At 40.4% G+C, this 26,251-nt stretch overlaps 1 protein-coding gene across 6 annotated transcripts in view; it reads left to right on the forward strand.

Moving 5' to 3' along the window:
• The first annotated feature begins 1,105 nt into the window (after positions 1 to 1,105).
• Positions 1,106 to 26,251, forward strand: part of rtf2 (replication termination factor 2) — a 65,325-nt gene continuing 40,179 nt past the window's right edge. For all 6 annotated transcript variants that reach the window (XM_021610669.2, XM_036984144.1, XM_021610670.2 and 3 more), the window contains exons 1-5: positions 1,106 to 1,344; positions 1,856 to 1,950; positions 7,486 to 7,579; positions 8,074 to 8,213; positions 8,815 to 8,893. In XM_021610669.2, the coding sequence (XP_021466344.1) occupies positions 1,276 to 1,344; positions 1,856 to 1,950; positions 7,486 to 7,579; positions 8,074 to 8,213; positions 8,815 to 8,893 (477 nt within the window). In that variant the 5' untranslated portion in view covers positions 1,106 to 1,275. The remainder of the gene's footprint in view (positions 1,345 to 1,855; positions 1,951 to 7,485; positions 7,580 to 8,073; positions 8,214 to 8,814; positions 8,894 to 26,251) is intronic.

The raw sequence follows: 26,251 nt of genomic DNA on the forward strand, positions 1-26,251 counted from the left end.
CATCTCAAGGATGATCAATGGAAACAGGATGTATCTGAGCTCAATTTTGAGTCTCATTGCAAAGGGTCTGAATATTTATGTAAATAAGGTATTTGTGTTTTTTATTTGTAATAAGTTTCCAAGATTATCTAAAAACCTGTTATCGCTTTGTCATTATGGGATATTGTGTGTAGATTGATGAGGGAAATGTTTAGTTTAATACATTTTATATTAAGGCTGTAACGAAACAAAATGTGGAGAAACGGAAGGGGTCTGAATATTTTTCGAATGCACTGTATCTACAATACAAAATCCATGTGTACGTGTGTGTAGAGTGAGCATGTTATCATGTGTACGTGTGTGTAGAGTGAGCATGTTATCATGTGTCGGTGCCTATGTGTGTGTCTCTTCACAGTCCCCGCTGTTCCATAAGGTGTAGTTTTGTCTGTTTTTAAATCTGATTGCTTCAATAAAGCTTTATGCTACAATTTACCACAGTTGCTACGAATACCACTACTATTGAAGTAACTACCACTACTACTACTACCACCACCACCTCCACTACTGCTACAGTAACAACTATTATAGTACCACTACCATTACTACTAGCCCATTATAACCCACTATAATACCTCCACACCTACAAACCATCCCAAAATAGGTCACTATGACTAACCCATAGCCTATGACAACCATATTACTACAATTTCTAACGCCGTCCCTACCACAACCACTTCTTTAAATACCATGAAAAACACATCAAAAGAAGCAAGTAAACCACATTTTCTTCAGGAAATGTAATTTTTCTAGTTACAATCGAATGCTGTAGATGTGCAAAGTTCTAAGTATTGTGTTAGAAGTGACGTGATGAAATATTAATATGAATTTGTTTATTTGGGAACATGTCTTGTAGTTTAAGTGCAAGAAAGAAGCTTACAAGAAATGACCAATTCTTACAACATACTTTGACAAAGAATGTGAACTTAAATGCCCTTTTTTAACAATAGCATAGCTATTCATCTTATTTTGGTATAATTTCCTCTTGACAAGGTTTTTGAACTAGTTGAAGTCGTAGTAAAAACCGAAATGCTGCTTCCTGGTGGTCATTACTGGAAAATATTTTAACAGGCAAACCTATTTCTGAACACTAGAGAGCGACATCCAAATTTGTGGAACATTGAGAGATGTTCTTTGAATATTCTTTGTTTATTTACAACCAGCCTGTTTGGATTTTCTCCGAGCAAAATTATCAGGCGATATCAGGCCAAGAAATCACTTTTTGTGCTCTTTGTCAAAATGGGATGTGATGGTGGAACTATTCCTAAAAGGCATGAGTTGGTGAAAGGCCCAAAGAAAGTTGAGAAGGTAACCTTATAGCTAGCTAGCTTAAACTAGCTAACGTTAGTTAACGCGTTTGAGCTAGCTAACGTTATGGAGGTTTTGTAAAAAAAAAAAAACCCAGAGAAGCTATAGTCCACCCAAACGACCTTAATGTTAGATACATACATGTAATAATTTAGCTTGCTTTTATTAATCAGTTAGTTCGCTTACTAACTCGCCATGCCCACGTAAAGTCTGCTAGCTAGCTAGCTAGCCTGTTATGCTAGTTTCAGAAATAACAAACCATCAACATTCATCATAGTTGATGAGATACTTTGACATGGCTGTGTAATTAGCTAGTTAATACGGAGCATTATGGGACAGGTGGTAGTGCAGTGGTCCTGCATCTCAATCAGAGTTACTCTAACAATTCCTTCCTTGGTTGTCTCCTATCACTAACTGTATTTAGCTAGCGACGAAGTATTTAAGATATAACCAAATGCAACGGAACAGCAGTGGGCATGAACTAAGTTGAAAGTGTGAATCTCTACTCAAGGTTGACAAAAATGCAGCGCTTGCTGCTCGGTGGAAGTATTGTGCTCTCAGTACGGAGAAACTCCGGCGCCCAATTGTTACTTGTGATCTGGGAAGGTGAGGATTATTTTCATCAGTTTGTTTTTTATTTTACCTTTGTTTAACTAGGCAATTCAGTTAACAAAGTATTATTTACAATGATGGCCTACCAAAAGCCCCCTGCGGGGACAGGGATGGGGTAACAAACAAAACACACATCACGACGAGTTAACACTACATAAAGAGAGACCCAAGACGACAACATAGCATGGCAGAAACACATAACAACATGGTAGCAGCACAAAACATCATATAAACATTATTGGGCACAGACAACAGCACGAAGAGCAAGAATGTAGACAACAATACATGCAAAGCAGCCACAACTGTCAGTAAGAGTGTCCATGATTGAGACTTTCAATGAAGAGATTGAGATAAAACTGTCCAGTTTGAGTGTTCGTTGCAGCTCATTCCAGCCACTAGCTGCAGTGAACTGAAAAGATGAGCGACCCAGGGATGTGTGTGCTTTGGGGACCTTTAACAGAATGTGACTGTCAAAACGGGTGTATGTGGAGGATGAGGGCTGCAGTCGATATCTCAGATAGGGGGGAGTGAGGCCTAAGAGGGTTTTATAAATAAATAAGCATCAACAAGTGGGGCTTGCGACACGTATACAGATATGACCAGTTTACAGAGGAGTATAGAGTGCAGTGATGTGTCCTATAAGGACCATTGTGGTAAATCTGATGGCCGAATGGTAAAGGACATCTAGCCGCTTGAGAGCACCCTTACCTGCCGATCTATAAATTACATCTCCGTTGTTGTGTACTACTCATATAGCTGGTGTGACACTGTTATGTATTTACACTGAACAAAAATATATAAACACAATTTCAACAATGTTACTGAGTTACAGTTATATAAGGAAATCAGTCAAATGAAATAAATTCTAATCTATGGATTTTCATAACTGGGTGGGCCTGATGGGGCATAGGCCCTCTCACTTTGGAGCCAGGCACACCCACTGGGGAGCCAGGCCCAGCCAATCAGAATGAGTTTTTCCCCACAAAGGGCTTTATTACAGACATAAATACAGCTCTGGTGGACATTCCTGCAGTCAGCATGCCGATTGCACACTCCCTCAAAACATCTGTGGCATTGTGTTGTGTGATCAAACTGCACATTTCAGAGTGGCCTTTTATTGTCCCCCGCACAAGGTGGGCCTGTGTAATGATCATGCTGTTGAATCCGTTTCTTGATATGCCACACCAGTCAGGTGGATGGATTATCGTGGTAGTAATTACTTCAATCGTGGTGGTATTAGTAGCGACTTTGGTAAATTGTAGCATAAATTCACTGCGTGACGATTAGTTTAGCACGTCATTACGTGTTTTTGTTAACTTGTCTAGTCAAATAGGCCAAGGCCTGTAGCTTCTCTTCAGTCATAACTTATTTTCCTAGAAGACATAATTAGGATAATTACATAAATCGGTATTCACAAAAAAATGTTCTATGGTAGAATGAATGCATCAATCATCTAGCTGACATCTGTAAAGTTTTCTCTTTCAATGTTGCTCCTCTTGACGGGACCGGGGAGAAAGTGCAATAGTTCTAAACAATGTATCCTAAATACTATTTCCTTGCAAACATTTTCAGGATAAAAGCAATGAAAATGAATGTTTCTGTTAAGAATTCACTTCTTCATTGATGCATATTTTCCTTCGTTAAAATATTGACAGCTGTTATATAAAGATCAATCACTGAATTAGATACCCAGACATATCAAATCAAAGTTTATTTGTCACTTGTGCTGAAAACAACAGGTGTAGTAGACCTTACAGTGAAATGCATACTTACAAGCCCTAACCAACAGTGCAATTTTTAAGTAAAAAATAGGTTTTAGGTAAACAATAGATAAATAAAGAAATAATTTAAAAAACTGTGAAAACAACAGTAGCGAGGCTATATACAGGTGGTACCAGTACAGAGTCAATGTGCGGGGCCACCGGTTAGTCGGGCTGATTGAGGTAATATGTACATGTAGGTATAGTTAAAGTGACTATGTATAGATGATAAACAGAGAGTAGCAGCAGCGTAAAAGAGGGGGTTGGCGGGTGGCGGGACACAATGCAAATAGTCTGGGTAGCCATTTGATTACCCGTTCAGGAGTCTTATGGTTTGGAGGTAAAAACTATTGAGAAGCCTTTTGGTCCTAGACTTGGCACTCCGGTACCGCTTGCCATGCGGTAGCAGAGAGAACAGTCTATGACTGGGGTGACTGGGGTCTTTGACAATTTTTAAGGATTTCCTCTGACACCGCCTGGTGTAGAGGTCCTGGATGGCAGACAGCTTAGCCTCAGTGATGTACTGGGCTGTATGCACTACAGTGCCTTGCTGTCGGAGGCCGAGCAGTTGCCGTACCAGCCAGTGATGCAACCAGTCAGGTTGCAGCTGTAGAACCTTTTGAGGATCTGAGGAACCATGCCAAATCCTTTCAGTCTCCTGAGGGGGAATAGGTTTTGTTGTGCCCTCTTCACGACTGTCTTGGTGTGTTTGGACTATTCTAGTTTGTTGGTGATGTGGACACCAAGGAACTTGAACTCTCAACCTGCTCCACTACAGCCCTGTCGATGAGAATGGGAGGTGCTTGGTTCTCCTTTTCCTGTATTCAACAATCATCTCCTTTGTCTTGATTACATTGAGGGATAGGTTGTTATTCTGGCACCATCCGGCCATGTCTCTGACCTCCCTATAGACTGTCTCGTTGTTGTCTGTGATCAGGCCTACCACTGTTGCGTCATCTGCAAACTTAATGATGGTGTTGGAGTCATGCCTGGCCATGCAGTCGTGGGTGAACAGGGAAGTACAGGAGGGGACTGAGCATGCAACTCTTGAGGGGCTCTAGTGTTGAGGATCAACGTGGCAGATGTGTTGCTACCTACCCTCACCACCTGCTGGAGGCCTGTCAGGAAGTGCAGGATCCAGTTGCAGAGGCAGGTGTTTAGTCCCAGGATCCTTAGCTTAGTGATGAGCTTTGAGGGCACTATGGTGTTGAACGCTGAGCTGTAGTCAGTGAATAGCATTCTCACATAGGTGTTCATTTTGTCCAGGTGGGAAAGGGCAGTGTGGAGTGCAGATCTGTTGATCTGTTTGAGCGGTATGCAAATTGGAGTGGATCTAGGGTTTCTGGTATAATGGTGTTAATGTGAGCCATTACCAGCCTTTCGAAGCACTGCATGTATGTACAGTCACTGTGGGGACGACGTCCCCAACGCACTTATTGATGAAGCCAGTGACTGATGTGGTGTATTCCTCAATGCCATCGGAAGAATCCCGTAACATATTCCAGTCTGTGCTAGCAAAATAGTCCTGTAGTTTAGCATCTACTTAATCTGACCACTTTTTTTATAGACCGAGTCACTGGTGCTTCCTGCTTTACTTTTTGCTTGTAAGCAGGAATCAGGAGGATATAATTATGGTTTTGCCAAATGGAGGGTGAGGGAGAGCTTTGTATGAGTCTCTGTGTGTGAAGTAAAGGGGATCTAGAATTTTTTTCCCCTTTGGTTGAACATTTAACATGCTGATAGAAATAAGGTAAAACTGATTTAAGTTTCCCTGCATTAAAGTCCCCAGACACAAGGAGCGCCGCCTCTGGGTGAGCGGTTTCCTGTTTCTTATTTCCGTATAGAGCTGACTGAATGAATGCATATTCGCTTTTGCTTGAGATACTGTAAGAAATACATCTTGGTATATTGCTCCACTTTTCCCGAGACAAAAATACAATTTGGTGTATCATTATCCTGGATGAAATACTTAATTCTGCAGGAGTTAATTTCATATTTGGCTACATGTCAGATGTTCTAGCCCTGTCCAGATTTCAGTTAGTAATCCATTAACCCATCTCAAGTTCAAGTGTCATTTTAGCGCTCTCATTTCAACTCTCTCATTTGTTGGCAGAGTAAACATGTTATAATGCAATATATTAGTCTCTCACAATATTAGTCTTTCACAATAAACAAGTAATTCACAATAATACTCTATGTAGTTATAGTAATAGACATTCGCAACAGTGTTGTGGTTGTAGAGATGTGCAACGAGTCATCTTGTGACATCGTCATGGAGAGAATAGATACTTTATTGTCTGTTGGTTAGAACGGAAATATGTCTTCTGCTTTTCCCAACTGCCTGCAGTGCAGCACCCCTGGGTGGAGAACAATTGTGGGCATAGAGTCATCCTGGGCAGAAACCATTGTAGTTACGCACCAAACTCATTTATTGGTCTTGTAGAGCAGTGTTTCCTGGTCCTAGAGTCGCAAAGGGTTGCACATTTTATTTTTTGCCATAGCACTACACACCTGATTCAAATCATCAAAGCTTGATACATTGATCATTTGAATCAGTTGTGTAGTCTTAGGACAAAAACAAGAATTTGCACACCTTTGGGTCCCCAGGACCAGGATTGAGAAACAGAGGTTGGCGAGGCAGACCAGCAACTGGAAGGTGGGGCAACACAAATATGGGAATGAAACTGAACTGGCAACTGGAAGGCTGCTGGTCATTGATACCATGTATCATCTGCTACCATTGTGCCCATGAGCAAGGCATAAAACCCCCCAGAATTGCTCTCCATCTACTAGCTACTGGCAAGCTAGCTACTAGCAAGCTAGCTACTGTAGCTACTGGCAAGCTAGCTACTGTAGCTACTGGCTAGTTAGCTACTGGCTGGCTGGCTATTTAACTAGCTAGAGATGTTACAGCAACCCACAATCAGATTTATTTTCCTGTAACATAAAAAGTTAGCTTTTTGGGTGGTAAAGACAGCTTTTAACAGAATAAATAGCTTTTGCTAGGCCTTCAGACACTGAGTGGAAAACAGCTAACTAGCTAGCAAGCAGGTTAGTTAGACAAATAACACATTCACGTTGCCTGAAGTGAAATGTAGCCAGATCGACATAGCAGTGATCCACGCACGTTGCTCTGTTGTGTTTCAATGAACCCCAACAACACAGCACTCGATCCTTAGCTACAGTAGCTAAAGTAGTAGCTAAAGTTAGCTACTGGCTAGCTAGTTAGCTAAACAACTTCTTGTTGTAGCTTTCCTTCAGACTAGATGCTTTGTGGCATATTGCTGCCTTTCACAGGTCGAATTACAGATTTGGGACACAGATTAGGGGATTGGCTAAGGGGAGCTAGCTGCAACTTGTTGATGGTGCTCACTAGCTTTAGTTACTAAGGGGCTCCCGAGTGGTGCAGCGTTCTAAGGCACTGCATCTCAGTGCAAGAGGAGTCACTACAGACCCTGGTTTGACTCTAGGCTGTATCACAACCGGCTGTGATTGGGATACACCATAGGGTGGCGCACAATTGGCACAGCGTTGTCCGGGTTAGGATTTGGCCGGGGTAGGCCGTCATTGTAAATAAGAATTTGTTCTTAACCGACTTGCCTAGTTAGATAAAGGTTAAATAAAATCAAAAATCTTGCCCCATGCAACAGGAAATGGTCAGGGGCCAAGAGTCAACATTTAACAGTTCTCAAATTTTTGTCAAAACAGGTCTATTAGATAGAACTATCACACATGTATTCTGTAATCTAAATGTTATTCTTGTTTACAGACTTTACAACAAAGATGCCGTGATTGAGTTCCTTCTGGATAAATCCGCAGATAGACCCAACAGCGAGGTTGTATCACACCTTCGTGGCATTAAGGTATGGTAATTATCCGTGGTTTCAGCAGAGGCCACACATATAATTTAGTGATGGGGGAAAAAATCTATACAGTTACATTGCAATATTATTTTTGGATGATATTATATTGACTCTTTTGTTGATTTGTAAAAAAAATGTTTTATCCTATATCTGGTTCTACATCTTCTTTTGAAATAGCAAGCCAACATCTTTCCTGCACTTTTATTTCCCTGATTGATCAGAATTCGTTTTCTCGTGCTCTCTTGTATTTCTGCAGCAGACATATAGTGAGCAATATGTTTGGAACATCACATTGCAATAAAATCTTAGTACCAAATTGCAATACATATAGAATCGTGAGAATCGCAATACATATCGTATCGCCACTTAAGTATCGTGATAATATCTTATTGTGAGGTCCCTGGCAATTCCCAGCCCTAATATCATTGCATTATCTAAAGGGAATCAAATGAAATGATAACCCATAATATTATGGTGTGTGTGTCATTCCACAGGATATAAAGGAGCTGAACCTGACTGACAACCCAGCCTGGGAAGGCGAGAGGAGGAACACCAAAGGGGACCGCTACGAGGACATGCACTGTGCCATGTTCATCTGTCCTGTGGTGGGCCTGGAGATGAATGGCAAACATAGGTACTGTGTGCGTGTGTGTGCGTGCACGTCATTCCTCATGGATTTCTTCATCGCTCTGAGGGACCTACCTAAATTTGTCCAATTAGTAAGGCTTGTTCTCCTTTGCAAAATGTTTTGCTACGGTGTGAACTAATGTATAGGACCCTAGATACTAGCATCTCGTCAACGTCTCACCATCTTATTCAATGAGAAGCATAGATGGGTGCAGTTTGGTCTCAAAGTGTCATCTCACAATGTGAGACAGAGTACTGGCACTGAGTCTAATGCAGTTGCCTCTAGCCTGAGTCTCGGCCTGTCATTCACAATGACAGTAACGGGGTTGGCAAGAGCGCACACAGATCTGGGACCAGGGTCTGTGCAGTAGTACTCTAAACTGTAGAGGACGCTAAACTGTAGAGATGAGATTGAGTGATAATGTGAGCCACTCCACTATTTGAGCATTGTCACTTTCTTTAAGACATTTTGTTAAGGACAATATAATTCTGAACTCCTTCTAGATAGGAATAGAAGGAAGGAGACGGGCAGGTAGACAGAGTAAAAGGGGACAATAGAGGTTTGTTGCCTCACAACCTTAACCCTTGTGTGTGATCTTGTCTCTCAGGTTCTGTTTTCTGCGTACCTGTGGTTGTGTGTTTTCCGACCGGGCCCTGAAGGAAGTCAAGACTGAGATATGTCACAAGGTTGGTCAAGACTATGTAGCATCCTCTCCAACAAGCTATCTGCTGTTCTGCAGTTGGCTGACTTTCAAGTTTTATTGTACAGTTTCTAGCAAGCTCTCGCCCAACAATGCAGTAACTAATATCTATAGTACACATGAGGAGTAGATAAACTATATACAGAGTCAGTTCCAGGGTCAGTACCTATACCTTATTTACAATGTGCAGGTATACTGGAGTGGTAGGGGTAGATAGAGTGCCTTCAGAAAGTATTCACACCCCTTGACTTTTTCCAAATTTTGTTGTTACATCCTGAATTTAAAATTGATTCAATTGTGGTGATTTTTTTGTTGTTGTAACTGGCCTACCCACTATACCCCATCATTTGTGGAAGGGGAATTGTTTTTTTTTTTATATTTACAAATTAATCAAAAATGTAAAGCTGAAATGTTTTGAGTCAATAACTATTCAACCCCTTTATTATGACAAGCCTAAATACGTTCAGGAGTAAAAATGTGCTTAACATGTTGCATTTAATTAAAATGCATCATACGGGGATACTTCCTGTATTTTGAAAGTTATATGTCTTTCAAAACATTTAGGACTATGTCAACAATGCATAATGGACAAACAAATACCAAATTATAATTTTTGATTGGCGTTTTCCTTTAACAAGTCACACAACAAGTTGCATGGACTCACTCTGTGTGCAATAATAGTGTTTACTATCAAAATAAAGAAAGTTGCACACTCTATGTATAATAATCTCCCAGCAATTTAATGGGTATTTACCAACGTTTCGGCATCACTGTGCCTTCCTCAAGGTAATGTCATGAATACTTGAACCAGGTTATGTAGACACACGATGCAATTAGTGTAACCAATGACAGTAGTGAGGGGTGTGTCATAATGATTAAGTTAATAAAAATTAATTAGGGAAACTGTAAAAAAAAAAGGTGTATATATATATGGCATATTAAATATATTACGCTATTGTTATCATATAGAAACATAATGGAATATTGTACATCATATTAGCATCGACATACATTATTGTTTCATTCAATTCACAATCATTTTGTATTTCATTTAGTTTTTGTTCCATATAATATTTTGGTTCAACTTTAACATATAATGAGCATCATGAAATTATGTGAAATTGAATGAAACAATAATTTATGTTCATTGTTTAAAAAAAAATCTACAAAAATAGTGTTTAACATGATTTTTGAATGACTACCTCATCACTGTACCCCACATATACAATCTGTGAGGTCCCTCAGTCGAGCCGTGATTTTCAAATACAGATTCAACCACAAAGACCAGGGAGGTTTTCCAATGCCTTGCAAAGAAGGGCACCTATTGGTAGACGGGTTAAAATATAAAAAGCAGACATTGAATATCCCTTTGAGCATGGTGAAGTCATTAATTACACTTTGGCTGGTGTGTCAATATGCCTAGTCTCAGTTGCCGGAGAGGTAGGAAACCACTCAGGGATTTGACATGAATCCAGTTGTGACGTTAAAACAGTTATAGAGTTTAATGGCTGTGATAGGAGAAAACTGAGGAAGGATTAACAACATTGTAGATACTCTCCAATACTTACTAACCTCATTGACAGAGTGTATAGAATAAAACAAAAAATGTAAAAGCATCCTGTTTGCAACACGGCACTAAAGTAATACTGCAAGAAATGTGGCAAAACAATTCACTTTTTGTCCTGAATACAAAGTGTTTTGTTTGGGACAAATCCAATAGAACACATTACGGAGTACCACTCTCCATATTTAAGCATAGTGGTGGCTGCATCATGTTATGGGTATGCTTGTAATCGTTAAGGACTGGGGAGTTATTTAGCGAAACAAATGCAGCTAAGCACATGCAAAATCCTAGAGGAATACCTGGTTCAGTCTGCTTTCCACCAGACACTGGGATATTATTTCACCATTTAGCAGGACAATAACCTAAAACACAAGGCCAAATCTATACTGGAGTTGCTTACCAAGAAGACAGTGAATGTTCCTGAGTGGCTGAGTTAGATTTTCATGCAGATTTAAGTCAAAACTCTATGGCAAGACCTGAAATGGTTGTCCAGCAATGGACAAATCAACAATATATTTGACATGAAAAGAATAATGTGTAAATATTCTACAATCCAGGTGTGGAAATCTCTTAGAGACTCACAGCTGTAATCACTGCCAAAGGGGATTCTAACATGTATTGAATACTTGTCTAATGAAGATATTTTTGCGTGTTATATATATACATACATACATTTTACATTTTGTCTTCCACTTTAACACTAGAGTATTTTGTGTAGATTGTTGACAAAAAAATGACAAATCCATTTTAATCCCACTTTGTAACACAACAAAATGTGGAAAAAGTAAAGGGGTGTGAATGCTTTCTGAAGGCCTGAATGACTAGGCATCAGGAAATATGATAAACAGACTAGCAGCAGTGTATTTGATGATTGTATATTAGTCTGTTTGTGTAGAGTCAGAGTGAGTGAGTGGCCTTGTCCGATTACCCATACTTGTGTCCTAAATTAGTACTTACTCAGGTGGTAAAACAGGACTCTGCTGCCTGCTTGTTTGTGTCCCGCTTGAGTATGTGACAAAAGAAAGATGAATAGTACAGTTGTGGCCAAAAGTTTTGAGAATGACACAAAAATACATTTTCACAAAGTTTGCTTGCTTCAGTGTCTTTAGATATTTTTGTCAGATGTTACTATGGAATACTGAAGTATAATTACACGATTTTCATACGTGTTAAAGGCTTTTATTGACAATTACATGAAGTTGATGCAAAGAGTCTATATATTCTATATCAATGTTTTGTTCCCCGAGCCACTTAGTTATCACTTTTGCCTTATGGCAAGGTGCTCCATCATGCTGGAAAAGGCATTGTTCGTCACCAAACTGTTCCTGGATGGTTGGGAGAAGTTGCTATTGGAGGATGTGTTGGTACCATTCTTTATTCATGGCTGTGTTCTTAAGCAAAATTGTGAATGAGCCCACTCCCTTGGCTGAGAAGCAACCCCACACATGAATGGTCTCAGGATGCTTCACTGTTGGCATGACACAGGACTGATGGTAGCGCTCACCTTTCTTCTCCGGACAAGCTTTTTTCCGGATGCCCCAAACAATCGGAAAGAGGATTCATCAGAGAAAATTACTTTACCCCAGTCCTCAGCAGTCCAATCCCTGTACCTTTTGCAGAATATCAGTCTGTCCCTGACGTTTTTCCTGGAGAGAAGTGGCTTCTTTGCTGCCCTTCTTGACACCAGGCCATCCTCCAAAAGTCTTCACCTCACTGTGCGTGCAGATGCACTCACACCTGCCTGCTGCCATTCCTGAGCAAGCTCTGTACTGGTGGTGCCCCGATCCCGCAGCTGAATCAACTTTAGGAGACGGTCCTGGCGCTTCCTGGACTTTCTTGGGCGCCCTGAAGCCTTCTTCACAACAATTGAACCTCTCTCCTTGAAGTTCTTGATGATCCCATAAATGGTTGATTTAGGTGCAATCTTACTGGAAGCAATATCCTTGCCGGTGAATCCCTTTTTGTGCAAAACAATGACAGAGGAAGAACAATGATTCCAAGCAACACATTCCTTTTGGAGCTTCCAGTCTGTTATTCGAACTCAATCAGCATGACAGAGTGATCTCCAGCCTTGTCCTCGTCAACACTTTCTTGTGTTAACCTCTCTAGGGTACGTGGGATGGTAGCGTGCCACCTGTCAACAGCCAGTGAAACTGCAGGGCGCCAAATTCAAAACAACAGAAATCCCATAATTAAAATTCCTCAAACATATATGTATTTTACACCATTTTAAAGATACACTTGTTGTAAATCCAGCCACAGTGTCCGATTTCAAAAAGGCTTTACGACGAAAGCAAACCAAACGATTGCTAGGTCAGAGCCAAGTCACAGAAAAACACAGCCATTTTTCCAGCCAAAGAGTCAGATATATAGCTAAAATTAATCACTAACCTTTGATGCTCTTCATCAGATGACACTCACATGTATTGTGTAACATGAAGTCCTATATGTTTTGTTCCACTAAAGTTCATATTTATATCCAAAAATCTGAGTTTACATTGGCACGCTATGTTCAGTAGTTCCAAAACATCCGGTAATTTTGCAGAGAGCCACATCAATTTACAGAAATACTCATAATAAACATTGATAAACGATACAAGTGTTATTCACAGAATTAAATATATACTTCTCCTTAATTCAACCGTTAAAACTTTACGGAAAAAGCAAACCATGCAATAATCTGAGTACGATGCTCAGACGACAAATCAAGCCAAATTTATATCCGCCATGTTGAAGACAACATTAGTCAGAGATAGCATTATAAATATTCACTTACCTTTGATGATCTTCATCAGAATGCACTCCCAGGAATCCCAGTTCCACAATAAATGTTTGTTTTGTTCGATAATGTTCATCATTTATGTCCAAATAGCTTCTTTTGTTAGCGTATTTGGTAAACAAATCCAAACTCACGAAGCGCGTTCACTAGTTGCAGACGAAACATCAAAAAGTTCCGTTACAGTCCGTAGAAACATGTCAAACGATGTATAGAATCAATCTTTAGGATGTTTTTAACATAAATCTTCAATAATGTTCCAACCGGAAAATTCCTTTGTCTGTAGAAAAGCAATGGAACACAGCTCGCTCTCACGTGAACGCGCGAGACAGAGCTTGTGGCTGCTGGCAGACCTCTGACTCATTCCCCTCTCATTTGACCCCACTTCACAGTAGAAGCATCAAACAAGTTTCTAAAGACTGTTGACACCGAGTGGAAGCCTTAGGAAGTGCAACATGACCCCATAGACACTGTGTATTCGATAGGGCAAGAGTCGAAAAACTACAAACCTCAGATTTCCCACTTCCTGGTTGGATTTTTTTTCTCAGGTTTTTGCCTGCCATATGAGTTCTGTTATACTCACATACATCATTCAAACAGTTTTAGAGACTTCAGAGTGTTTTCTACCCAAATTATATGCATATTTTCTATTTTATGGCAGAGTAGCAGGCAGTTTAATTTGGGCACGCTTTTCATCCAAAATTCCCAATGCTGCCCCCTACCCTAGAGAAGTTAATAAGAGAATCACTGACCTGATGTCAACTGGTCCTTTTGTGGCAGGGCTGAAATGCAGTGGAAATATTTTTGGGGTATTCAGTTAATTTGCATGGCAAAGAGGGACTTTGCAATTAATTGCAATTCATCTGATAACTCTTCATAACAGTATATAAAATTGCCATCATATAAATTGAGGCAGCAGACTTTATGAAAAATAATATTTGTGTCATTCTCAAAACTTTTGGCCACGACTGTATACGACGTTTAGAAAATCGATTATACTTTAAATTAGACTTGGGCGGTGTCCAGATTTTCACATTGTCATACTGTCCTCCTCTTATCCCAGGATTTACAGTATTAGCAGCATAGCAAACAAGGGGGCGCTAAAAACGCAAGAAAAGCCCATTGGGTCTCTATTACCAGAATGCTAAAACAAATTGTACAAATAGATTGTGAAATCACATAGTTTTCACTCATCAGCATTTTGCTAACATAAACTAATTGCTAAGACAGGCAAATCCAGCTCATTAAGTTATACAAGTGTAGCATGTCATTTTCAGTGAATGTGGACATCTTTCATGCTAAAGTGAATGAGAGAAATTGTGCAAATGAACAAAGTTGTGATGCTGTTCTTCCTTCAGAAAAGCATGCATGTGTACAAGGAGCAGAGGGGTGAAGAACGGAGGAGGAAAAAAATTGCTTGTAGGAAGTACAGGGAACAAATGGTAGTTGTACAGACAGGTCTTTGACTTCTGGCAGAAAGCTATTATAAGATATCGGATGGCAAATATTTAGAAGTGATTTGCATAAAAGTGTACTTCATCACCTCGTGTGCACCGCACAACAGCTCCCGCCATCTCCCGTTCTGCTATTTACAAACAAACATGTGACTGCTCTGGGGTACTACGGTACTCTTCATAATGTAAAATATGACAGGTGAAATGAAGAACGTAGTCTCCTAACTTATTGCTTAAGTTGACTGCAGGTATTAACTTCTAAAGTATCTACAAATATTCAAATTTATTGAAAATCTTCTAAGAAATTGTATTGGCGGTATTGAAAAACCGTCCTGTGCCTTTTTCAAATACCCCGGTATACCACCCAAGCCTACTTTAAATGCAGGATGTCATACTATTTTTGGCATTGACAACAGCTGATCAATTAGCAATGGGGATGCACTACCAAAATCAACGAATAATGGGAAACAACGCAATTGGTCATGATGCATTCTCTGTATGGGAAAATGGAGTGTGTGAATTTTCGAAAATCAAGTATATTTTAAATGCCAGGATTTTATACTAATTTCCGCTCTTCATCTCGTAGAATTCGATGCACACTTGTCCACAATACATTGGAAGAGGTCGGCTGCGAATGTTAGGCCCAAGTTTTCTTAAAGTAGCCAAACAACAAAACTAGGCTACTTAATTGGGAAGATGCCGAATAGCAAAGCTTCTGTGGTGGTGTTCAAATGTACAGTACCAGTCAAAAGTTTGGACACACCTACTCATTCCAGGGTTTTTCATTATTTTTACTATTTTCTACATTGTAGAATAATAGTGAAGACATCAAGACTATGAAATAACACATATGGAATCATGTAGTAACCAAATAAGCGTTAAACAAATCTTCCTCAAAGTAGACACCCTTTGCCTTGATGACAGCTTTGCACACTCTTGGCATTCTCTCAACCAGCTTCATGACGTTGTCACCTGGAATAATTTCAATTAACGTATGCCTTGTTAAAAGTTAATTTCTGGAATTTATTTCCTTAATGCGTTTGAGCCAATCAGTTGTGTTGTGACAAGGTGGTATACAGAAGATAGCCCTTTTTGGTAAAAGACCAAGTCCATATTATGGCAAGAACAGCTCAAATAAGCAAAGAGAAACAACAGTACATCATTATTTTAAGATTTGAAGGTCAGTCAATCTGGAAAAGTTCCAAGGACTTTGAAAGTTTCTGCAAGTGCAGTCGCAAAAACCATCAAGCACTATGATGAAACTGGCTCTCGTGAGGACTTCCACAGGAAAGGAAGACCCAGAGTTACCTCTGCTGCAGAGGATAAGTTCATTAGAGTTACCAGCCTCAGAAACTGCAGCCCAAATAAATGCTTCACAGAGTTATAGTAACAGACACATCAACATCAACTCTCCAGAGGAGACTGCGTGAAGCATGGTTGAATTGCTGCAAAGAAACCACTACTAAAGGACACCAATAATAATAAGAGACTTGCTTGGACCCCGAAACACGAGCAATGGACATTAGACCGGTGGAAATCTGTCCTTCGGTCTGATGAGTCCAAATTTGGTTCCAACCTCCGTCTTTCTGAGATGCAGAGTAGGAGAATGTGGAATTCCCACCGTGGCTTCCTGAATGGCTACCACAGCATTCTGCTGCAATAAGCCATCCCATCTGGTTTGCGCTTTGTGGGACTATCATTTTCTATATTTTTCAACAGGACAATGACCCAACACACCTCCAGGCTGTGTAAGGGCTGTTTGACCAAGAAGGAGAGGGATGGAGTGCTGCAGCAGATGACCTGGCCTCCACAATCACCTGACCTCAACCCAATTGAGATGGTTTGGGATGAGTTGGACTGCAGAGTGAAAGAAAAGCATTCCAGATTAAGCTGGTTGAGAGAATGCCAAGAGTGTGCAAAGCATCAAGGAAAACTGTGGATACTTTGAAGAATTTCAAATATGAAATATATTTTGATTTGCTTAACACTTTTTTGGTTACTACATGAATCCATATGTATAATTTCATTGTCTTCACTATTATTCTACAATGTAGAAAATAGGAAAAAATTAAGAAAAACCCTTGAATGAGTAGGCGTTTCTAAACTTTTGACTGGTACTGTAGGCTAAGGTGTTTTTGGTCTGCTTAAAATAACGAGTATTTCATAATAGGCATATTATTATAATTTTTTAGCCATACTGGATACATTTTTTTTGTCATTGAAAAGTGTTTACTGTTCTCTTGGCCGTTGTCAGAGCTTTTAAACGAAATATTAAACTTTTTTTTTTCTGAACGTGTCGACATCGGGGGACTCTGGATGTGGCTGCGTTTTTAACGTCATGCTAATCAGGCCTTTTGATTTAAACATATGGATGTTAGGCTTCCTGTTGAATTATTTAATTAATGTCATTCTGATCTTGCTCCCAATGATCCGTGCTTTACTTTATTATGTTGCTTCCTAATAGTCTGCCTATAACCAGTCTGAGTAGGCCTATAACTCAATTCCTTCTCTATTCAGAGTTTGGAGAAATGAATTGAAATGGAAATGAACTATTATCAGGCTGGTTAATGCGATGCATGTCTGTTGAATTTGGAAAAATCCACCCAGCCTCCATCTACTCAGCCAGTCAGGAGACGCTACTGCGTTGCAGCTGTGGCATACTACATACTTTTTACTAGTCGTTATGTGCTAAATAGTATGCGATGATGAGTACATAGTATGCAGTTAAAGTATGTAGTACGCTAGTATGGTTATTCGGACACAGCCAGTGTGTAGAATCCTGTTTGTGTGCATAGTCAGTCTGTGTAGCCGTTTTGTTAGCTACAGTGGGCTCCAAAATTACTGGCCCCCCTGACTGGCAATGAACAAACAATGCTTAAAAAATATAACAATATAACTATAGAGAGAAACTCAAAATACCAAAATGTGAAAAATACGTTACTTTATTAGTGTTTCAATGGAAACCACCAAAATAATTTATTGATTTAATTAAAAATCAATGTCCTCCAAATCAAGGTTTCACAATTAATGGCACCCTTGAATATTATTGTAAATAACATCTACCAAAATTAAACCAGGAATTAAATTCCACTTATTTAAGTTTATCTAAGTGTTAAGGAACTATATTGAGCCATTACATCACTTCCTTTTTCACTAGGGTATAACAATTAGGTAACAATCATGCAATATCCCTTTGTCATCCAACACCATGAAGAAAACAAAAGAACTGGCAGTTCAAAAGGGACAGATGGTCGTAGACCTTCATAAATCTGGTAATGGCTACAAGAAGATCCACAAACGATTCAATATACCACTGAGCACTGTCAGGGTAATTATTGAACAATTCAAAAGATATGGAACAGTTGAAAACCACACGGGTAGAGGACGCAAATGCATTTTGCCCCCCAGGATGGGGAGGAGGATCGTGAGAGAAGCAACAAAATCCCCAACAATCACTGTGAAAGAATTGCAGGCCTTGGTGGCGTCTTGGGGTCACCAGGTTTAAAAAAGCACCATCAGACGCCACCTCCACAACCACAGGCTCTTTGGAAAGGTTGTCAGAAGAAAGCCCTTAATGACCCCAAGACACAGTCACAAGCGCTTGGAGTTTGCCAAATGTAATTTAAATTATGATTGGAAGAAGGTGCTCTCAAAATTTAACATTTTGGTCAGATACAGCATAGGGCATGTTTGGTGTCGAAACAGGAGAGGCACCTCATACCCACGGTGAAATATGGTGATGGGTCAGTGATGTGTGGCGTCTGATGGGGCTTTTTTAATTCCAGAGGTCCAGAGGCACTGGTTAATATTGATGGCATAATGAATTCCACCAAGTATCAGGCAATTTTGGCTGACAATCTGGTTGCCTCTGCCAGAAGGCTGGGACTTGGCCGTGTGTGGACTTTCCAACAAGACAATGACCCTAAACACAACTCAAGATCCACACAGAAATGGTTCTGTGACAACAAAATCAATGTTCTCCCGTGGCCATCTCAGTCACCAGATCTCAATCCAATCAAAACCTGTGGGCTGAGTTGAAGAGGGCAGTTGATAAGTGAAAAACCCAAGAATGTGAAGGAATGGTCCAAAATCCCTCCAAATGTGTTCCTTAACCTTGTCAAACATTACAGGAAAAGACCAGGCTCTTATCCTTGCCAGAGGTGGTTGCACTAAGTTATAAATGAGTGCCAATAATTATGAAACCTTGATTTTGGTGAAATGTATTTTGGTGGGTTTAATAAAGTACAGTATTTCTCACATGTTGCTATTTTGAGTTCATCTCTAATTATATTGTTTATATATTTAAAGTATTGTTTGTGCATTGCCAGTCAGGGGTGCCAGTCATTTTAGAGTCCACTGTATTTAAGTCTTATGGCTTGGGAATAGAAACTGTTCAGGAGCCTGTTGGTTTCACACTTGTTGCTCCGGTAATGCTTGCTGCGCAGAAGCAGAGAGAACATTCTATGGCTTGGGTGGCTGGGTTCTTTAACAATTTTCCTGGCCTTCCTTTCACACTCTTTGATATGGAGGTCCTGGATGTCAGGGTGCTCGGCCCCAGTGATGTACTGGCATTTGGATTTGACATGGGACCTCCCTTGCTGTGTTTTTTTTCACAGTATTACTTCAGTGCCTTTGCATACAAGCTTCATGGTTGGGAAAACATGTATTCTGTATATTTGTATTCTTCTTTTTACTCTGTCATTTAGGTCATTATTGTGGAGTCACTACAATGTTGTTGATCCATCCTCAGTGTTCTCCCATCACAGCCATTGAACTCTGTAGCCAATAGCCCCATCATAACATCCCTAAGCAGTTTCATTCCTGTCCTGCAGCTCAGTTCAGAAGGACGACTGTATCTTTGATGTGTCTGGGTGGTTTAATACCTAATCCATAGCATATTTATGAAGTTGATCATGCTTAAAGAGATATTCAGTGTCTGGTTTGTAATTGTTACCAATCACTGAACTTCTTTGAGGCTTTCAAAAATCTCCCTGGTCTTAGTCTCTCTCTTGAACTGCCAGTTCTTTCTTCATGGTGTTGGATGACAAAGGGATATTGCATGCGGATTGAAATTCAATACTTAACTGAGGGACCTTACAGATGTTGTTTTTAAGTTACATGGACTCACACGGAGTGAGTCCATGTAACTTATGTGATTTGTTTAGCCAAATTTTACTCTAGAACTAATTTAGGCTTGTGTAAACAATGGGCCTGAATACTTGTGATCCACAAACTTATATTTTATACTTTATATTTTTATACTTATATTTTAGTTATGCATTTTTTTCCCTTAAATGTTATATTTTTCTTCCACTTTGACACTCAAGTGTTTTGTGTAGATTGACTAAGACATTACAATTAATTTTAATCACACTGTAACACATTTTAAGAAATCCAAGGGGTCTGAATACTTTTGCAAAGCATTCCACTTATCTAGGGTGGGTGAGGGCAGTGTGGAGTGCAATTGAGATTGTGTTGTCTATGGGTTGGTTGGTGTGGTATGCAGTTTGGAGTGGGTCTGGGATGATGTTGTTGTGTGCAATAACCAGCCTTTCAAAGCGATTCCTGATTACAGACGTGAGTGCTACAGGGCGGTAGTCATTGTGGCAGGTAGCCTTACATGCTGACCACATCGCTCGTGCGCATGTTGATTTTTTTTGCACCCACACCAGACGTGATCAGGACACACAGGTTGAAATATCAAAAAGAACTCTGAAGAAACTACATTAATTTGGGGACAGGTCGAAAAGCATTTAACATTTTTGGCAATTTAGCTAGCTAGCTCATTTGTCCTGGGATATAAGCATTGGGTTGTTATTTTACCTGAAATGCACAAGTTCCTCTACACTGACAATTAATCCACAGAGAAAAGGGTAAACTAAGTTTGTTTCTAGTAATCTCTCCTCCTTCAGGCTTCTTCTTTGGACTTTATATTTTGGTTTTACAACTTTAATTTGCATTACCACCACCAACTGGACTGGAGTGTGGACCTCAGTTCATCTTTCAATCACCCACGTGGGTATTTGCTCCTAAAAAACTATGAGGAGATGGGAGAGGTAGAACTTGCAGAGTGTCAAGTGTCACAAATAGAACCAAGTTCAATTTTAGCGCCTGGCTATGCAGACGCGTGCGAGCAGTGTGGGTGCAATGATTGAATAACATGTATGTGTACATTTGTTTTGCAACGCTCATGCATACACCGCGGGGGGTGTGGTCAGCATGTTAGAGTTCTTGGGAAGAGGAATGATGGTGTTCAGCTTGAGACTTGGGGATTACAGACTGGGACAAGGAGAGGTTGAAAATTACCAGGAATATGGTTGCCAGCTCTTCTGCGCATGCACTGAGGATGTGCCTTGGAAAATCATCCAGCCCCGTGGCCTTGCGAGTATTGACCTGATTGAAAACCTTACTCACGTCAGCCTCGACGAGCGAGATCATCCAGTCTTCTCGGTTGGCGGGGGGCCCTCATGCAAGGCTTGGTATTGTTTTTGTCAAAGCGTGCATAAAATGCATTAAGTTTGTCTGGTAGAGAGGCATTGTTGGGCAGATCCCAGCTGTGTCTTCCTTTGTAATCTGTAATGGACTGTAGCCCCTGCCACATGCAGCAGGCATCGGCGCCTGTGTAATAGGATTCCACTTTGAGCATATATTGTCCTTTTGCTTGTTTGATGGCTCTGCAGAGGTCGTAGCAGGACTTCTTGTACTTGTTTGTGTCCTCAGCCGTGGCATCGGAGTTGGCTGTGATTGCTCTGTGTGTGGGTGCCCCTGTCCTTTACCTTAGCGCCAACCTCTTGTGTTAATCCAGAGCTTTCTATTGGGGAAGCAGTGAATCTTCACTGAGGGTACAATGTCGGCGATGCATTTCCTGATGAAGTCAGTCGGGGTCAGTCTGGCTCATGTTGGGTACCAGAGCTCTAGTTGTAGTGACATCAAGGATGATCAAAGAAAATTGGATGCAACTAATCTCAATTTGGAGTGACATAGCAAAGGGGTGTGACATGAATACTTGTGTAAATGAGATTTCTGTATTTTCAATACATTTGCTAACATTTCTGTAAACATGTTTTCACCCTGTCATGATGGGTTATTGTGTGTAGATGGGTGAGAGAAAAAAATCAAGGGCTATGAATACATTCTGAAGGCACTGTACTTAAAAAGTAGCTACTCATTTTTCAATTTATAATATATTTTTTTTAAGTAAATAGTTTCAACGGAATTGAAAAACCATCCCGTGGCTAGGGTTGTTGCAGCGACCGTATTACTGCCACACCGGCGGTCACGAGTCATGAAGGCAGTCAAATTTCATGTGACTGTTTAGTTACGGTAATTAGGCTTCTCCAAGTTCTGATGCTGCTGGTCATTAGTAGTCTACCAAACTTGCTAACTGCCTGGTACTCTGCACTCTATTGTCCCTCTAACCACTCTGACATCAATGCAAATGTATTTGAAAATCAAACGGTTCACGGGTGACAATGGGTGACATTATTAGCCTTACACTTGTGAATTATATATTATCACTTGTGAATGATGCCCAGCTAAAGGCAAGAAACAATGCCTTTTTTTGTGACTTTTTCTAAGCATAGTCGCACGCCTCATGTAGCCTAGCCCATAGGCCTATATGTTTTAATAAATCAATAGTGGATAGGAAAAACTCCCTAGAAAGGCCAAAACCTAGGAAGAAACCTAGAGAGGAACCAGGCTATGAGGGGTGGCCAGTCCTCTTCTGGCTGTGCGGGGTGGAGATTATAACAGCACATGGCCAAGATAATCAAATGTTCATAAGTGACCAGCATGGTCAAATAATAATAATAATAATAATAATAATAATAATAATAATAATAATCACAGTAGTTGTCGAGGGTGCAGCAAGTCAGCACCTCAAGAGTAAATGTCAGTTGCCTTTTCATAGCCGATCATTAAGAGTATTTCTACCACGCCGAGAGAGAGAGAATTAGAGAGAGCACACAATTCACACAGGACACCGGATAAGACAGGATAAGACAGGAGAAGTACTCCAGATATAACAAACTGACCCTAGCCCCCCGACACATAAACTACTGCAGCATACATACTGGAGGCTGAGACAGGAGGGGTCAGGAGACACTGTGGCCCCATCCGATGATACCCCCGGACAGGGCCAAACAGGAAGGATATAACCCCACCCACTTTGCCAAAGCACAGCCCCCACACCACTAGAGGGATATCTTCAACCACCAACCATACCAAGGCCGAGTATAGCCCACAACGGTCTCCGCTACGGCACAACCCAAGGGGGGGTGCCAACCCAGACAATAAGATCACATCAGTGACTCAACCCACTCAATTGACGCACCCCTCATAGGGACAGCATGAAAGAGCACCAGTAAGCCAGTGACTCAGCCCCTGTAATAGGGTTAGAGGCAGAGAATCCCAGTGGAGAGAGGGGAACCGGCCAGGCAGAGACAGCAAGGGCGGTTCGTTGCTCCAGAACCTTTCCGTTCACCTTCATACTTGATAAGGTTTGTATCACAGCTAAAGTGGCCAAATAACTTCTTAAAATTTAAGCACATTTATCCACTTTACAAAGTGTGTAGAGCCTAACTGGCATACGTAAGCAGCGTGTGAGTTTCAAGTTTGGGGAAGATAATCTTCACCATTAAAAATACACATTTTTATATAAAAGCATTATATGCATAATGCTTTTTGGTCACTTTTGATAATTATGTTTTCCCGCTAGTGGAACATTTGTGCTTAGCCATGTGCGCATTGCTGCGCTTATAATGTGAGGAAATAGCCTAATAGTTTAAACATTTTAAGCTAAATGTTGTGATCTGCTGTGTCAGCCTCATTGCTTAAAAACGTTTGTTTTGATGCTAGTGGTTGTATTAATTTGGGATCTATCGCATCCCACAACTGTCCCAGACGATGTTTAGAATATTTACTCACACAGAATAGAATAGGTCGACTTTTGTACTGTGGGAGACAGTTGATTGACATAGGCTAGTGCTTAGGCCTGCTCATCTTGTTGGCTGACGAAAAGTAAATGTGGACAGTTCTTCCAATATCTTCAATATGCACCTCGGAATTGGATAAGGACGTGCGCAGTTGCATCTCGGATGTGTCTGTCTTCACTTGTAGCCTGTGAGAAAGAACCGATCACGTGATGGAGAGCCATGTGAGTGAGATGAGAGGTGCTTCGGGGAAGGCAGGCATGGATTTTTCTAGGGTGTATTATGGCCACACAAAGGGAATGCCACCATGAAATTCGAGGCATTATCAAGTACTTCTTAAATTGTGAACGAGAGACTGACGAAGTGTGTACAGCCTTTGCAAAAAACAAAGCAGACCTCATGCCTTTCAATCAACTTTTTTCAAATCATCATTAGTCGCATCATGAAGCCTTACAATGTATTAAAAATCAAAACATATACAGTGCCTTGCGAAAGTATTCGGCCCCCTTGAACTTTGCGACCTTTTGCCACATTTCAGGCTTCAAACATAAAGATATAAAACTGTATTTTTTTTGTGAAGAATCAACAGCAAGTGGGACACAATCATGAAGTGGATCGACATTTATTGGATATTTCAAACTTTTTTAACAAATCAAAAACTGAAAAATTGGGCGTGCAAAATTATTCAGCCCCTTTACTTTCAGTGCAGCAAACTCTCTCCAGAAGTTCAGTGAGGATCTCTGAATGATCCAATGTTGACCTAAATGACTAATGATGATAAATACAATCCACCTGTGTGTAATCAAGTCTCTGTATAAATGCACCTGCACTCTGATAGTCTCAGAGGTCCGTTAAAAGCGCAGAGAGCATCATGAAGAACAAGGAACACACCAGGCAGGTCCGAGATACTGTTGTGAAGAAGTTTAAAGCCGGATTTGGATACAAAAAGATTTCCCAAGCTTTAAACATCCCAATGAGCACTGTGCAAGCAATAATATTGAAATGGAAGGAGTATCAGACCGCTGCAAATCTACCAAGACCTGGCCGTCCCTCTAAACTTTCAGCTCATACAAGGAGAAGACTGATCAGAGATGCAGCCAAGAGGCCCATGATCACTGGATGAACTGCAGAGATCTACAGCTGAGGTGGGAGACTCTGTCCATAGGACAACAATCAGTCGTATATTGCACAAATCTGGCCTTTATGGAAGAGTGGCAAGAAGAAAGCCATTTCTTAAAGATATCCATAAAAAGTGTTGTTTAAAGTTTGCCACAAGCCACCTGGGGGAGACACCAAACATGTGGAAGAAGGTGCTCTTGTCAGATGAAACCAAAATTGAACTTTTTGGCAACAATGCAAAACGTTATGTTTGGCGTAAAAGCAACACAGCTCATCACCCTGAACACACCATCCCCACTGTCAAACATGGTGGTGGCAGCATCATGGTTTGGGCCTGCTTTTCTTCAGCAGGGACAGGGAAGATGGTTAAAATTGATGGGAAGATGGATGGAGCCAAATCTGCCAAGTCTGCAAAAGACCTGAGACTGGGACGGAGATTTGTCTTCCAACAAGACAATGATCCAAAACATAAAGCAAAATCTACAATTGAATGGTTCAAAAATAAACATATCCAGGTGTTAGAATGGCCAAGTCAAAGTCCAGACCTGAATCCAATCGAGAATCTGTGGAAAGAACTGAAAACTGCTGTTCACAAATGCTCTCTATCCAACCTCACTGAGCTCGAGTTGTTTTGCAAGGAGGAATGGGAAAAAATGTCAGTCTCTCGATGTGCAAAACTGATAGTCATACCCCAAGCGACTTACAGCTGTAATCGCAGCAAAAGGTGGCGCTACAAAGTATTAACTTAAGGGGGCTGAATAATTTTGCACGCCCAATTTTTCAGTTTTTGATTTGTTAAAAAAAGTTTGAAATATCCAATAAATGTCGTTCCACTTCATGATTGTGTCCCACTTGTTGTTGATTCTTCACAAAAAATACAGTTTTATAACTTTATGTTTGAAGCCTGAAATGTGGCAAAAGGTCGCAAAGTTCAAGGAGGCCGAATACTTTCGCAAGGCACTGTAGCCCCCACATTTGTAGAACAACTTGTTAAATTAAACTCTAAATTAAGCTTATAGGAGTACCTATTTCGTTGTTAACTGCTCAACACAGAATAGCTGCATGTGTGCATTCCCTCAAATCGCTTAGAGAAAATGTCCTATTCTATTTTATTCAGCTTTGTTCAATTGTATTCTTCATACAATAAAATAATGTCACAGAATTCTAAGCAAATCTTGTCTACTAAATGAACTAGTTTAGTCCACAGCCATATGGCATATTCAGATCAGGACCTAACATAAGGACAACTCAGAGTATGCTATTCTGTTCTTCTGAAATAGACTACATTTTCATTATATCATGTTTCTTTAGACCTGTTTAAAATAATGGATTTATTGTAATAGTGTAGGCTATATTGCATGGAGTTATTGTGAAGGTGTAGGCTCTATTTATTTATTTGACTTTTTTAAAATGTAGATGCTTCAGAGATCTGCGTCTGTGTGTGGAAGTCAGGAGATGCTAAATATGAGACCGACAGTTATTTGCTTGACAATCACCGGGT

This window comes from Oncorhynchus mykiss, chromosome 7, assembly GCF_013265735.2.
Source record: "Oncorhynchus mykiss isolate Arlee chromosome 7, USDA_OmykA_1.1, whole genome shotgun sequence".
NCBI classification, from domain to species: Eukaryota; Metazoa; Chordata; class Actinopteri; order Salmoniformes; family Salmonidae; genus Oncorhynchus; species Oncorhynchus mykiss.